A 14,757-nucleotide genomic window follows, 5' to 3' on the forward strand; every position below is an offset into this window, starting at 1 on the left:
CAGCCAATCAGCTGCTCATAGGCGACGTTAAGTACTTAATGGAAAATCCGCTATTTCACAGAAAATTGAAAAGTTGTAACTTTTTGGTTTGTAATTTATAATAATAGAAATTTGGGGTTTGCAGTTTAACAGCATTACAGTTATGGTCTGTGCGTAGCACTGATGGGAAACGTTCACAAAAAGATTTACTTCTACAGCTTGTTACAAACCTGCTCCAGTATACTTTCAGATTCCGAACTCATCTTTTAATTGGATCGTTGATTCGATCATTGAAATCGCTTTTCATCAGTAGTGACTTACGAGAAGATTATCTTTAGGAACTATATTTACAAAATATTTAATTAATACAGGAAAGCAATTATGAAGAGTAAAGACTTAAGGTTCAAAACGTCAAAAGTACCATAAGTACATGAAAACACTTTCAACTTTCACGTTGGTTTGTTTACTTCCCCCTTCCCCCTCGCCCCCCCCTCCCCTACTAATGACAACAAAATTTTTTAGGTTAGAACAAGACAACATTGCAAATCCAGAAGGAAATCCAAGAAGCAGCTTTCTTCCGAAGCTGCTCATTCAGCAGTAAAGGGTAAATTTTGAAAAAAACACTACCATTCACTCAACTGGTTTTAGTACATCTCTAATTTTGAAAAATTTCCACCTTCATAGATTTGGCACCCAGAGTATCCCTTACTGAAGAACAAGTGCTTTTACTTCCTGTCGGCCTTCAGTTCCTATTATTTCGCGGTGAGTGTAACTTTTAGTCCTACTTTATTTTTAACTAGTCTCAAGGAAGCATTTCGAGCTTTCTTCGAGGGGCATTTGGATTCCTCAAGTGAATTTTAACCAGCTGAGCAAGGATCTTTGCACCATACCGCTATCTTCTTTGCAAACAGAAAGACAAATTGATGGAATGCCCTTTTCACAAACGAGGAACCAGTGAATTAGACGACAATGCTGTATACTCGTGACTGTCTTCCCCTCTGAGTTGACCTCCTCACACAGTTTAACATTTTTGTGCACTAGGAATGAAACTGAAAGTGGGCCGTAGGTAAAGAAAAATCCTCACTCGTGGCGTTTATCCTGACACGAAACACGCAATAAATTGCGCACAATTGACATAAACTGAGATGACAGAGTATTGCATAAATTTACAACGCCAGCCAGCCAGCACGTGTCATAGGATCAAAAAGATGTGTAGTTAGTAAAACGATAAAATCTGAGTCTGGAAAAGCGTGCTAGTCCTAAGAAGTGTGGCAGGCTTTCTCTGCAGAAGGCTCTACATCGGTACTTTTTGGGATGTCCATCAGCACCTCTCTAGTTTGAAGATCTCTCTGATTAACAGATCGTTACAAGGTGAGAATGAGCCAAATTGGAACCTAAATTTTTAGCATCCTATAACAGACCCGAACTTACATCACCCTATAATTATGGTTGACTGTGTAGCAGCTATTATTTTGAATTTAATTGCTGTGTGCTCAAGCAGATTTTTGTTTTTACCAGGGTTGAAAGAGGGAGGGATAAAGTAGAGTTAGAAAATTTTCTTTCAATTTAAGGCGTCACATTGAGAGCATAATGTTGCACCCAGAGCATTTTATGACGAAGGACATTTTCTGGAGGTGTACGCATGAACCTGCTACATGGATTTTCAGTTCATGTGATTTTACTTGATGAGTTTCATGTGTTTCTTTAATTGTGATCTTCTGTCATTGTTTGTTTTACAGAATTGGGAGTTGGTTTTTCACTTTCATGAATTGAAGCAATTTCTGTGACTGCAAACAGAGAAACAAGGGCATCATTCCTGCATTTTGGAGAGCTATGTGATCACTATCTGACGCCATTGCTGAGCATAAAATTCCAATGACTGAGGTTAACATTCTAAGGAAACGGACTCCAGGGTAACAGCCTTAGAACTTACTAAATCACAGAATAACTTTTTATCTGTAACCCATCAATTATCATCAAATCATCAATAGTCTCTTCTACCTGAAGTGAACTGAATTATTTTGCTGCCAAGCTTATATTGACGCTGAAACTACTGTACCATGTATCTCGGTTTGCGACGTTGTAGACTTCCTGTCACACTTTATTTTTGTAAATGGAAAACTAATCAACATCAATTCTTGAGAACTTACAAGATTGTTCTACTCTGTGCAACTCAGTGAAAAGAATGCGGAATGACATTGATTTGCTCTCAAAGAAAATGAAATGGAAGCGGAGATTTTTAAACACCGCAAATGAGATACGTAGTATGGTAGTTTCACTGTCGATATTGCCATAAGCATTTGAGAGCTAACAGCAACTAAGTTTGTTTGAGTTAGTATGGACTTTGTAGTGATTGAAACTCATTAATCTGACTTCTGTACAAATTAATTTTGTCATGCACTGCAAGGGTGGATTTTAAAATTAATTGACCCATTCCTTTGCTTGAGACCCATCAATGCTAGAGAAAGCACCAAACCACCATTGAGACCCACATACTCTCAGTTTCATCCTGATTGCCATTTCATGTCATACAGCTGGCAAGTTGATGTCCAAGGAATCTAAATTGATCTCAATATTTTGTACAAGTCATATAAATTGAAAAATAAGTATGAATAAGAGTTAATGGTACCATTCATTTTTTTTTTCAGTGGGTCTGTCACCCTGAAAGACCAGCATTCATCAAGTGCCTCCAAAAATGATGACCTTCCCTCTACATCGGATTCCTCCAAACGAATGAAAATAGAGTGTGAGTATTGAGTCTGCTTCAGTTGAAGTTGTTGGTTGTTTATCTCTTTTTATTTCCTCTCTGGCTGAACAGTATTCTTCAATGACATTTTGTGCATTTAGAAAAAAAAAAAAAAAATGTATGTAAAAAAATATAATGTTCCAAAAACAACGTAGTGATCCGTGCTTACAGAAGACTATTGTATGCCCTAAAGTCATGGAACAGTTAAAAGTAATGATGACACAAAAAATGCTGAAACAAAGGGGCTCTTATTCTTATTAAGACTTTTAACTTCTAAAAAGATTTAAAATCTCTTACAGAATTTTCATGCGAACTATAAAATATGTATGTACTTATAACTGAAGGTGTAAGAGGTATATGTCATTTGAAATAAATATTCAGTAGAAAAACTCTTGTCAAAAAATCCTCATCTCGCTTACTCTTTGATCAGCATCAACATGCATCCTATAAGAACTGAAAAATTTTAATAGGATGCGTCTACCTACTGTCTGAATATTGTCCAGTCAGGAAAATCTGAGGAAAAAATGTTACGTCATTGTATAGGAAAACTGAGAATTTCCTAAAAACAATTTTTCCTCTTGCTTGATTCATTCTATTGAAAAGGTTTCATGCAATTGGAACAGAGTTGCGGAAAAATTTTTAACTTGGGAAAAAAAACTGAAAAGATAGAGGTCTGTTTCAAAATTTATGTAGAAATCGGTGATATTTTGATGAGTACCAAGGAGCTCATTAATTGAAAAATGACGGCATGTTTATTATTTAATGAAGAATTCTTAGGAGGCAATGAACCAGGCTACACGTGGAAGTTCATCTTTTTCTATTAAATGCGCTTCATATTTTATTTTTCAGCGGAAGAAATGGAAGAAAGTGACACGAACAGTGGCAGATTGGACACAAGTTGTGATTACACTAATGAGTCACAAATTGAAGAAGAGCCAACATCAGAGTAAGTTTTTCAGTACATCGTTTGCAATTTTATTTTGAGAGTTTCCACCAAGCAATATGCACCCTAGTAGATGTGCGTATTCAAATGGATGGGACTAGAATGAATGATGAGCCAAGCCATCCAACATCAGTGTCATAACAAGGCGTCAAGACGTCGGAGAAAGTTTTCTAAATACCACAGTTGTCAACTTTGACAAATGTCTTAAATGCAGATGATAAGTGAATGTAGATCTTTGGGTTATGTCACCATCCGCCTAAATAAATGTGAATCAACAAAATGTTTTCAGGAAGACCACTCTCAGTTCCTGAAGCAAACTTTTCTGCAGAACGGAATTGAGTAAAAATGGTAAAGATTAGTCTCTATCAGACGATGTTAACAATTTTTCTATAATGGAAAAGATTTTATGTAATTGCTCTATTCTAGTATTACTTTCAAATGGCATTAAGATTATTTTTTCCCACAACTAATAATAATTAATGCAAGATTGACCCTAAGATACAATATTTAAACTTACTTTTCGTAATGTGGCTGCTCTCCCCTTTGATCTTTGTATGATTACTGTATAAGCAGTTTTGCAACATTTAATCCTTGGATATCCAACACTTTTTTCTTTTCAAAATGGGGTGATCATTGTAAATGACCGATGTGGACCAAAAAGACCTGAATTTAAAGTACATATATAATATTTGCCAGTTTTGCTTGAAATGTCGTTCTCTTGAGGTTGAAAGCAATAATTCAACTTTTTTCACCTCAACATTTTGTTTTGAACTACATTTCAATAAGAATGGTCCAAAAGTGTCATCCCGAAACTCTCCCACTTCCCACTTAAGTGCCTACTCCCCTTTGGAAAGGGGGGGGGGGGTGTCAAAAATTCGAATTTTTCAAAACCAAGTGGAGCACTGCAATAGGTGGCTCTTTCAGATTTTAATGCACCTGCCACAAACATGAGTCTGAAATATGATTTTCATGCTTATTTATTTTCAATTTTTGATTTACGGCTTTCAGGGAATCGTTTATTGTCGTGCATTTAGACATTGAAGAACCATTGTATAAATTGAGGAGATTAGTGGAAGAAAAAGTCAGTGTGAGCCTCTCTGACTGTGGAATTTGGCTTCTAGATAATCAGCAAGTAAGTTGAAAAATTTTCGAAATGAAGGAAATCCATTTCCTCCAATTCAAATCCAAGTTAATTCAGAGCAAAGCAACCCACTAAAAAATTAATTTAAAGCCTCATCAAATGTCAAAGTTTTGAAGAGAAATTGAAAGTTATGTCCGATCTCTTCATAAATCTCCATTTTTTTACAGCAATTAACCCTGACATGCTTCAACTTCAATGGGCCTGTTGCAAACTTTTGCTAGAGCAAAAATAAGAGTCGTTACTCACACAAAGTGTCTCAAAAATCATAATGAGCGCATCAGCAAAGTCTGAAATGCACCCCTTACTTCACAATTTGCGCAAGAAATATGAGTTTTTTTGAGCTTCCTGCTTTAAAAACGATACCACAGCACAGGTGAACACTTTGTTAGAGGAGTAATTCCATCCAACCCCTGCTCACAAGAATACTACGCAATATTCAATATAGCCGACGCCAATCTGCCAAAACACTTGTGACGGGACGATGATTCTAACCACCCGATAACAATCGGCATGTTTACATTCACATTTTTCTCGTGTTGTTAGATATCCGCCTTGATTGATCTCGTGCTCTCCTCAACTTGCGCGCGGAAGCGTTGGCCATGTATCCTTGTGCTATAGTATCCTTTTTGAAGCGGGAATCTTAAAGAAACGCTAATTTCTTACGTAGATAGTGAAGTTAGGAGTGCGTTTCAGAGTTTGCCGACATGCTCATCATGATTTTTGAGACATTATCTGTAAGGAACAACTCTTATTTTTGCTCTAGCAAAAGTTAGCAACAGGCCCATTGCTTGCACCTTACTTGTTGCACCATGAATACCTCATTTTTGATAGGATCTGTAAGAGTATTTACCATGGTTTGTATAAGTGCTTGAGGTACTTCAATTTACTTGATTTTTCTTATTTTGTACTTGCAAGCTTTAAAATTCTGAAAGATGGACAAAATATTTTTTAATGTGTGTTTGAAAGGACCCTGCACAGATCTTATGGGAAATGGCTCTCTCTACAATCTGACGAAACTTGGATATGTTGCTCAGCTAGTCATTCCGATCAAAAGTTCTCATCGGCCGAAAGAAATCCCACAAGCAGTTTTCGAAATATTCGCCGTTTTATGTGTGTAAATTGAGGTTTCACTGGCCGGACCATTGTACGTTGCTTCTTGTGCCCTTCCCCTTCAGTCCACTATGGCCGCTCTCCGCTTCCCTGCCACTCGGACTCTGACGCTCACGGTGATTAAGACCAACCGACTCGGCAACGATGAGCAAAGCCTTGTGAGCGTCAGAGTCCGAGCCTCTGGTATGGGTGGTGGGGAAGCGGAGAGCGGCCGGAGTGGACTGAAAGGGAAGGGCACAAGAAGCACAGCACAATGGTCCAGCCTGCAAAACCTCAAATTACGCACATAAAACGGCGAATACCTCGAAAACCGCTCGTGGGATCTCTTTCGGCCCAGAGAACTTTTGATCAGTATGACTAGCTGAGCAACATATCCAAGTTTCATCAGATTGTAGAGAGAGCCATTTCCCATAAGGTGTGTGCGGGTATCTTTCTGACGGGATGGACACAATAATTTTATAGAACCGGTGGCAAAAGCAAATGAAAGAATTCCATCTGAGAGGTATTTCTGGTAATCAACTTGTAATCGAATGTTTTAGGCTCTAAAAAATTTTAAATTTTTTTCATCGCCAATGCTTCAAATACTGTATTGATGTATTTATTTACTGTATTTATTTATTTATCTATTTATTTAATGTATTTATTCTCTTGAAAACACTTAAACTGCATCATGCTTGTAACTTACTTTCTATATCATGTTCACAGCTAGATGATGAAAAGAATTTAGTGGAGCAAGGTGTCGAAGGAGACGGAATGGTACAAATGCATGTTGAATTAAAACTTGAGGATGAAGTAAAAAAAATAAATATAATAGATGTTTTGAAGCCTGCTGAAGAATATTTGAACATGGATAACGGTCAGTCACTTTTAATTGGGAATAATATGTTTTTAGATTTTTTATCATACTATTTAAAAATTCTAGCTGACACTTATATACTTTCAAACATCATTCAATGATTACCCAAAGTATATTTTTAGATCGCAATAAGGCGACAAGCTCCAGAGAAGTTGGAGAGAACCCAGAAAAAAGTTAAAGTACAGGAAATTTTGCTGTCAAACCTTTAATTTGTGTGCCCAGCCGAAACCATGGTTTGCACCATTTCACTTAAATCTTGCAGTAAACTTGTCCTCTGAAAATAATTTTCTGTCCATTACCCTTGGAAGGTCAGGAAAAAGTTAGGATATTGTGTATTGTAAAATCTTGTACAGTCAAGGAGACGTTACTAGTTAAGAAATTGTCGGAGAGACAGGATATATCAAAATTCAGGAGAAAATTTGGAACTGTAAAAAAACTATCTTTGCTCTAAACATCACTTAGTTATTTATTATACCCATGTATCACATTGTACTGAAGCCGAATGTGCTGGTGACAGCCCCCCCACCTCCCTTCACACGCATCTCCTCAAACCCATCTGCCCACCGGGAATTTTTCTGTTCTTCCCTGCGGCCAGTCTACCTTTGTGTAAAACTTTCTTCCTACTCAAGTCTGAGAGTAACACTTTCTAAGCTTTTATTGCATTTGACGTAATGTCCTCATGCTTGAGGATTATCACCTTTTTGTTTTTTCGACTAAAAAGTTCCAAGTTCAGTTAGCTCTTCCACATATTTTTTGAAACACTCTGAATGCTCATTCAATGGTAACCAGACTCCAGAACTCTTCTTAATCACAAATCATCTCAAGAATATGAATTGGACTACATTTTGCTTCAAAAGGAACTTCAATTTTTAGTTCAACTGTAAAAACTTTTAAGTGCTTTGAGGAACCAATAGCACATATGTTGTTTCCAATCTAAGCCACATATCGCAGTTCATGATTGCAAAATTTAATCCAATTATGTTGTTGGACTGTTGATTTTTGTGGTTCTCATAGGATCTGATGACGTAGATGAAGCAAGCAATTCAGATTTAGAAGGCGTGGAGGATAAAGATCAAGAAGTTGTTCGCTGGGTAGTAGATCCACAGTTTAAAAGAGAAAGGATGGAATTGAACATACCTGAAGGTGGGTATCCTGAATATCTTGTCATTTTACGAACATGACTTTCTGAAGTGTTCATGTATTTATTTATTTATTTATCCATTTATTCTCTTTTTTGTAATAATTCATAATAGTCTTTCTCCCTATAACTTCTCAGGAAAAATTTAGCTTGTGAGTATCCAACATCAGAATGAGGGCTTATTAGAAATATTTATCCTCCTCTGTCTTTGGGGTTTGCAGATGGAGGTTCATCAGTTGATTTATCCATTTTTTCATCATCCCGAACTGATCTCAGAAATGCATTACATTTAAACGTCTTGCTGTTACTGCGTAGTAGGACCTCAAAATTTGTTCACAGAAATAACTAACCTGTGTGAATTGATCTTGATGTAAATATTAAAAGTAAAGAAAGAACAGGACGTTTTCCTACAGCATTCATTTCAAATTTCTATCTTATCTTTTTCGAGTGAAATTCCACAATAAGCTTGTCAACTGTGACTTCTGCATTGGCTGAATTTCTCATCATTTTAGCAGACTGAACTCTATGAAAGTTTGAATGATTCTTCATCTACTCTTGTTGAATTCATGATTATCTCTTTCAGATCCGAACCTATGGAATCCTTTGCATGTTGGATTCTGGTTGCAATGGGCGATGAGGAAATTCAATTTGTCAGGCATTGATATGAGAGACTGGAACATAAATGGTCAAGACCTGTGCAAGATGAACGTATCAGAGTTTCATAAGAGAGTTCCTAATGATCCTGGTGATCTGTTTTGGACTCATCTGGAACTATTGCGTAAATGCAAACTAGTCGGTAAGCACCAGATGCTTGGATTTCTTTTATTTCAATCCAGAGTGTTGCAAGCCGTGTCAGGCTCTTGAACCTGAGACAAAGGTGTTTCTGTGGTGCCATATTGGTTGTATGAAGCCAACACAAATAAAATGATGTCAACTGATAGTAAGCTGATGGGAGAAACTAATAACCAATGGCAAACTTGCAACGATTTAGTGCAAATGTGGGAAATGAAATATTTTTTATCCTTATCTAGAGTTTCCTCAGTCATTTGGCTAATTTTTACTTTCTCGCTTCCCTAGGGTAGAGAGGAAGTATTGTCATCCTCCAAGGAAAAAAAAAGAAGTTGAAATTTTATCATTTCTGGACGTTTTAAGGTCCCAGGAGTCAAAATAACCATACTTGAAAAAATGTGTGTCCGTCCGTCCGATGTCCCCCAAATCTGTGTACAGCGATCTCAGAATCTATCTGTTCGATTTCATTCAAAATTGGCACAGAACACCATATCTATGGTCTCCTTATGCACGTCAAACGATTTTGGGGTACGCTAAAATTTGGGGGGCTAGGGTCAAATTAGGTTAGAGGTCCATTTTCAGCAAAATCACACGGAAAGCTCATTTCGAGGGACTGTAAATTTTGAAAAATGCCTTTACTTCTTTAAAAGTGGGCATCAAACACATCACCTGGGTCATTAATTTAAGTTCCTAAAAGATCTTTGGGCCAAACTCAAAATTCAAGGGATTACAAGGCCCAAAAGTAGGGCACTTTGCTCCGCGACATGACACAAACAGCTCATTTTCAAGGAGTGTAAATTTTAAAAAAAAATGCCTTTAATTCTTCGAAAGTTGACATAAGAGAACCACCTGGTTCATTAATTTAAGTTCCTATGAGGTCTTTGGACTAAACTAAAAATTGAAGGGTTACGCGTCATACAGCGAGGACAGCACTTTGGTCATGGACTGTAGATTTTGAAAAAATGCCTTTAATTCTTTGAAAGTTGGCTCAAAAGCACCACCTGAGTCATTAATTTAAGTTCCTACAGGATCTTTGGACTAATCTCATAATTGCAGAGGGGCCGATACGAAACGCTCAATTCTCCGATAAATGAGTCGGAACGATATTAGCAGCTAACGCTTTTTTTTATTTCAAGTTTTTTTTTGTGCCATAAAAGCAAGTATGTAAGACATGCCAACAAGTTACGAGTTCAATTTCCTTTGAATCTTGATCTAAGCTTGAGCCGTTCATAATACATATAATCTACAAACAGATTGTGCTAAGTCGCATAAGATGTTTAGACAGAGTGGTGGTGATTTTGCCAACCTACATTAGAATTCAGTAGAAAACTGATATTCTCATTTTTAGAGGAAAAAAGCTCCCCTGAGCATAATTTTCTCTTAGAGAGAAATGCTGTATGGTATAACATTAGTTATGACCAATCAAGTAGGCAACCGCAGACGCATTTTGGGTCTAATTGGGCCCATTATCAGAGCAGCTTAACCTCTAGACTTTCTGCTTTCAAGACCGAAGATGTTTTTAAAACAAAATCGAGGCAAGCGGTCTTTCCAACATCATTTCTGTTTGAGGAGAAATTCTGTGTGAATGAGCATTTTATTTCCAAAAATGACAATTTTACACTGCATTTTGAAGTACGTTGTAAAATCACCAACACTCTGTCTATAATCCTTGCCAAGGAAAGTGGTGTGTAAGGGGCGGAGTCAAGTGAACGGCTCAGTCAGTTTAGGGGTTGATTGTCTTTGGCAAGCCTTAGTCGTTCAAATGAGCCAATCTACCTGCATTTCAACCCTTAAACTGTATTCCATGCCAGCAAGCTGATTATTGAAATTATTTGTTTGTTTGGTGGTTAAGATTAAACCACATAATATGGAATGAACCTATATGATTGGTCAGCCATGTTGATAAGGCAACTGGTTACTAGCCCTCTGTGAAGCAGAATAATCAACTGGTCGTTGCCTTGCGAGAAAGTGCCTCTAGTTAATTGATTATTTGGCCTCATGAAGGGTTTGGAATAAGACTGTGGATCCTCTGATCAACATAGCCCTCCAATCACATAGCTCCCCTTCATCATAGTCTAGTCTTAGTTTCTAGTCCAGAGTGTAACCTAGGTTTGAACACTTTCTCAGTGAATCTCAGCTGTAAGAACAACTTTTTGACGTCATCAATCTGCATTCATCCACATTGATTTAATTTAAGTAGTATGCCATCGCCCTCTCTTAGGAAAGTATCCTCAGTGGGAGGATGGCCTTTCATTTATGGATCTTTCTATACGTGTGGCAAACCAAAATTTGCAGTTCAAACGTATGTCTCCCAATTATACTTGTTGGAAAATAAGGGGAGAATAGAGAAACCTGACTGAGGAAACTGTGCAAAACCTATGAAACCATATGATTTTTCAATTATCACTCTAAGTCTTGTTTTATCATATTTTTGAATAGCTGTCACACACGCAATACCTGAACTTAAACCTGTTGCAAGAGCCAAGAAAACTTGTGCAAAGAAACCATTAGATAATGACATCATAAATTCAAGACCTCCAGTGCTCTCCAAACCTCGAATAGTTCTTCAGAAAGCGGAAGAAGCATTCAGTCTTCCCTCTCCAAACCGTTCAGGTAGCTATAGCCTTTATTTTATATAGTTGTAGTAAAATCAGTAAAGCTATACTTATTTTTTGGTATGCCGTGTCTAGAGTACGAGAAGTTTGGGAATAAGCTCAAAAATGCGCTGTTCAATAATCAGCTGTGTGTGTAATTACCGGGACTGCCTTTAATAACCAAAAGTTGAACAACCAAACCAAAAAGTGGGTGACCTAAATCAAGATCAATTTATATTTGTTTTGTTGCAACTTTAGATCTAATTTGTCAGGGGCTTAAAATTATTGTTCAAATAAAATGCAGTGCAGTGCAATGCAATCTTAAGCCCAATTCACACTATGAAACTTTTCATCCGACATAATTGAACGAAAAGTTGGATGGAAAGTTGGATGCAAAACAATTCGATTCAATTACTGTTGCAGTGTGATATCGTTATCAGCCTGCGGTTCGTGAAGATACAGCTTCGGCTCATGTTGGTTGGAAGATTTCGTTCCATTTTTTTTTTTTTTTAATTTTTGAAAAGTTGAATGTGACGTCAAATTCAAGTTTCCATCCAATTTTTCATCAAATTGTCGTTTTTTCTCGTCAATATCACACTATCTAACTTTTCATTCAACAAGTTACATCCAAGAGTCGGATGAAATGTTTGATAGTGTGAATTGGGCTTTATGACCTTTGCCAGGATAAAAATGGAGGAATCCTCACGTAATATATTCTTCGGGTTACTGCTTGATGGTTATTTTGCTTCAACTTAACGAAAACTGCTAGGTATTCCGAAAACTTTGCTCCTGAGATTCAAGGTCTCTTTTCGTGCAAGTAGCCGCATACAAGTATTGCAATTGTTTTGCATTTGAATAAGAGTAATTACCCAATGAGTAGCAGTAAATATTTTTTGAATTTGCAAAAAATGTTGAAGAATCCTCAATAAAATATGAGCACTGAAAATTTATGATTGCTCTTGTTTAAAGGCAATAACGGTCAGATACAACTATGGCAATTTTTACTGGAATTATTAACTGACTGGAAGCATGTGGATATCATTCGATGGCGCGGTGCAAAAGGTGAATTCAGATTTGTGAATCCAGAGGAAGTTGCAAGGCTGTGGGGACAAAAGAAGCATAAGCCAACTATGAACTATGAAAAATTGAGCCGTGCTTTGCGTTATTACTATGAAGGTGACATGATATCAAAGGTGAGCATTAAATCAAAGGATAAACTGACTTTACACTATTAATTATATTTTTTTAAGGAAAAACGATAGTTTTTTTTATGGAATGTGTTCATCATGAAAAAATTAGGTGAGTTAAAATGTCTCTAAAAATGTATGAAATTTTACTGTTGTCGGGGAAAATTTTACAGGTCTTTTAAATAAGCATCATCTCTAGAAATTTGAAACAGGAATAATGAATCTTATTCGTACATTTTTGAGTTCTGAAGTATTAGGGGCTTTCAAGAAGTTGAAAAGTTTTCGCTCTTCCTTTACCATCATTGTGGCAATGCATAGATGCCCTTATTGTCTCTTCTCAAACTTGAAAGTTTTTTTGAAACTCAGGATGTACCTAATAGGTCTGTACAATACCTTATTCGATCTATGCAAATACAATTCTATGATGAAACTTCCAAACAATGTAACATGTTGGCAGTGTTTTAAGTCTCTGCTACCATTTTATTTTTTCTGTTGAAAATGCTCTGAAATGCTAAAATCAATGTTTACTTTTCTTACGTACTGTATTGTCCCAAAAAAGGACCCATATTTTGTCAATGCTAGATTTTGTAAATGAATTTAAAATTCCATGTTCTGGTAACTTTCTAACTTTGATTTTGCTCATGTCTCTGTTTGAATTTTTCAGGTTCAGTCAAAAAGGTTTGTTTATAAGTTTGTCTGTAACTTGAAGGATATTATTGGATACGATGCAAAAGAATTAAGGAATCTTGTGACAGAATGTGCAGCACAACATGGTAAAGTAATAAATTACAGTCCAGAAGATTTGATGGATCTCTGAAAATATTTCATGATGATGAAGTATGTAATTGAAATCGTGCTTTCTCATGTTAACTTTCAATTAGATTGCACTTATGTAGTCTCCTCGCTCCATGCCCTTGTAAGCAATTGTTTGCTCAGGTCTAGATCTGTCTCCACTCTTACCTAAGTCTTATATGTAGGTATTATTAAGTACAAAATGACTGGATGAAACATTATGGAAACTTATGAAAGTAATTTTTGACAATACATATGACATAGTGTGGTGAGAGAACTATAAATATAACAGGAAAGCAAGTACGGAAATTTTCAATTGGAAGTTCGCAGAAAAAAGTGTCAATTGGCTCATGACAGCAGAAGATACTGTTGCCTGGCAGACAAGTGCAGACTTACTGTTCTTTCACAACTTTTTTTTCCAACAAATAAAAAGACTTTGGCTGTTTTTACTGAATCATTTAGATCATTTAAAGTAGATTAATGACAATTTGAAGAAAATTTGATGTTTAAAAAGTTTTTTGTTACTGATAACTTGAAGAGGAACATGGCGGATTTTTTTCATTTTTAGTGAGATATTTCACCAGTCTTTTAAATTCTCACAATGAAGGTATCACTTAACTTCTATATAAATAAAGTGGCCAGTGGCCACGTTGTTATTCAGTTGATCTTGAGGAAATTATTTTTTTACGTTTCCCTTTCTTAAAACATTTTCCGAGAATAATTTCATATTTTCTGTACCCATGTAATATTTTTTTACCTGAAATAAATTTTTTTTTGGTTGATAAGTCTCTCTTTCCTTTGTTTGTCTCAATTTTGCGGTCCTGTTTTTAATATCCTTTTATATTTATTTTCATGTATGACAAGCTTCTATTGTTCTTATTGGATGGTGATGAAGAACATTGATGGACCAGATGCAAATCATGTATCTCCATCATTCTCATGACAATATTATTAATAATAAGATATCACAATTGCAATGTTGCAAAATTTCCACTTCTCTTTCATTTTTTCGGAGAGAAAACAGACACCTTATAGTAGATATTGCTCGAAATTTACACACAACATTCCGCTATAATAGAGAAGAAAAATCTATTAAGTTTTCAAGAAATTACGTTGACTAGTTTCCCAAAGAAAAAGTAAAGTTTGACAGGAAGTCTGCGACATCACAAACGGAAATACGTTGTATTGCACTTGGCCATCGATATGAGTCATTTTCGAATGTTAACACCACGGAACAGTTTGAAGGGTAGGAAAGGCATGGAGAGATTTACTGTTTTTCCTGGAGGGGGGGGGGGGGGGCGATCACAATTTTCCATCTCTAGAATATAATTGCTAGTGATTTTTTTTTTTTTTTTTGTTATTTAGGTTTACAAGAAATGAGATTAGGAAAAAAATCAATCGAAATCCGCCGCCTTGATTGTTCAAAATCCTCCCCCCCCCCCCCCCACACCACCATCTGGCCCGAGGAAAAGCAACAGGGGA

The 14,757-nt window shown here is 36.4% G+C and overlaps 1 protein-coding gene across 3 annotated transcripts; it reads left to right on the forward strand.

Annotated features, from left to right (window-relative positions):
- Positions 1-482: 482 nt before the first annotated feature.
- On the forward strand, positions 483-14,060 carry Ets97D (DNA-binding protein Ets97D). 3 transcript variants are annotated; one of them, XM_019058864.2, is made up of 11 exons: positions 484-741; positions 1,719-1,892; positions 2,628-2,725; positions 3,575-3,671; positions 4,677-4,800; positions 6,625-6,775; positions 7,790-7,918; positions 8,497-8,709; positions 11,142-11,315; positions 12,266-12,489; positions 13,148-14,060. In XM_019058864.2, exons 2-11 carry the CDS (start codon positions 1,855-1,857, stop codon positions 13,298-13,300), a joined length of 1,401 nt encoding a protein of 466 aa, XP_018914409.2. In that variant the 5' UTR covers positions 484-741; positions 1,719-1,854; the 3' UTR covers positions 13,301-14,060. The 3 variants fall into 3 exon arrangements, with proteins under 3 accessions (XP_072156421.1, XP_018914409.2, XP_072156420.1); XM_072300319.1 differs by lacking the exon at positions 484-741 and adding an exon at positions 796-1,045; XM_072300320.1 differs by lacking the exon at positions 7,790-7,918 and having other exon boundaries at positions 483-741.
- The last annotated feature ends 697 nt before the right edge of the window (positions 14,061-14,757 follow it).

This window comes from Bemisia tabaci, chromosome 5 (genome assembly GCF_918797505.1).
Source record: "Bemisia tabaci chromosome 5, PGI_BMITA_v3".
Lineage (NCBI taxonomy): Eukaryota > Metazoa > Arthropoda > Insecta > Hemiptera > Aleyrodidae > Bemisia > Bemisia tabaci.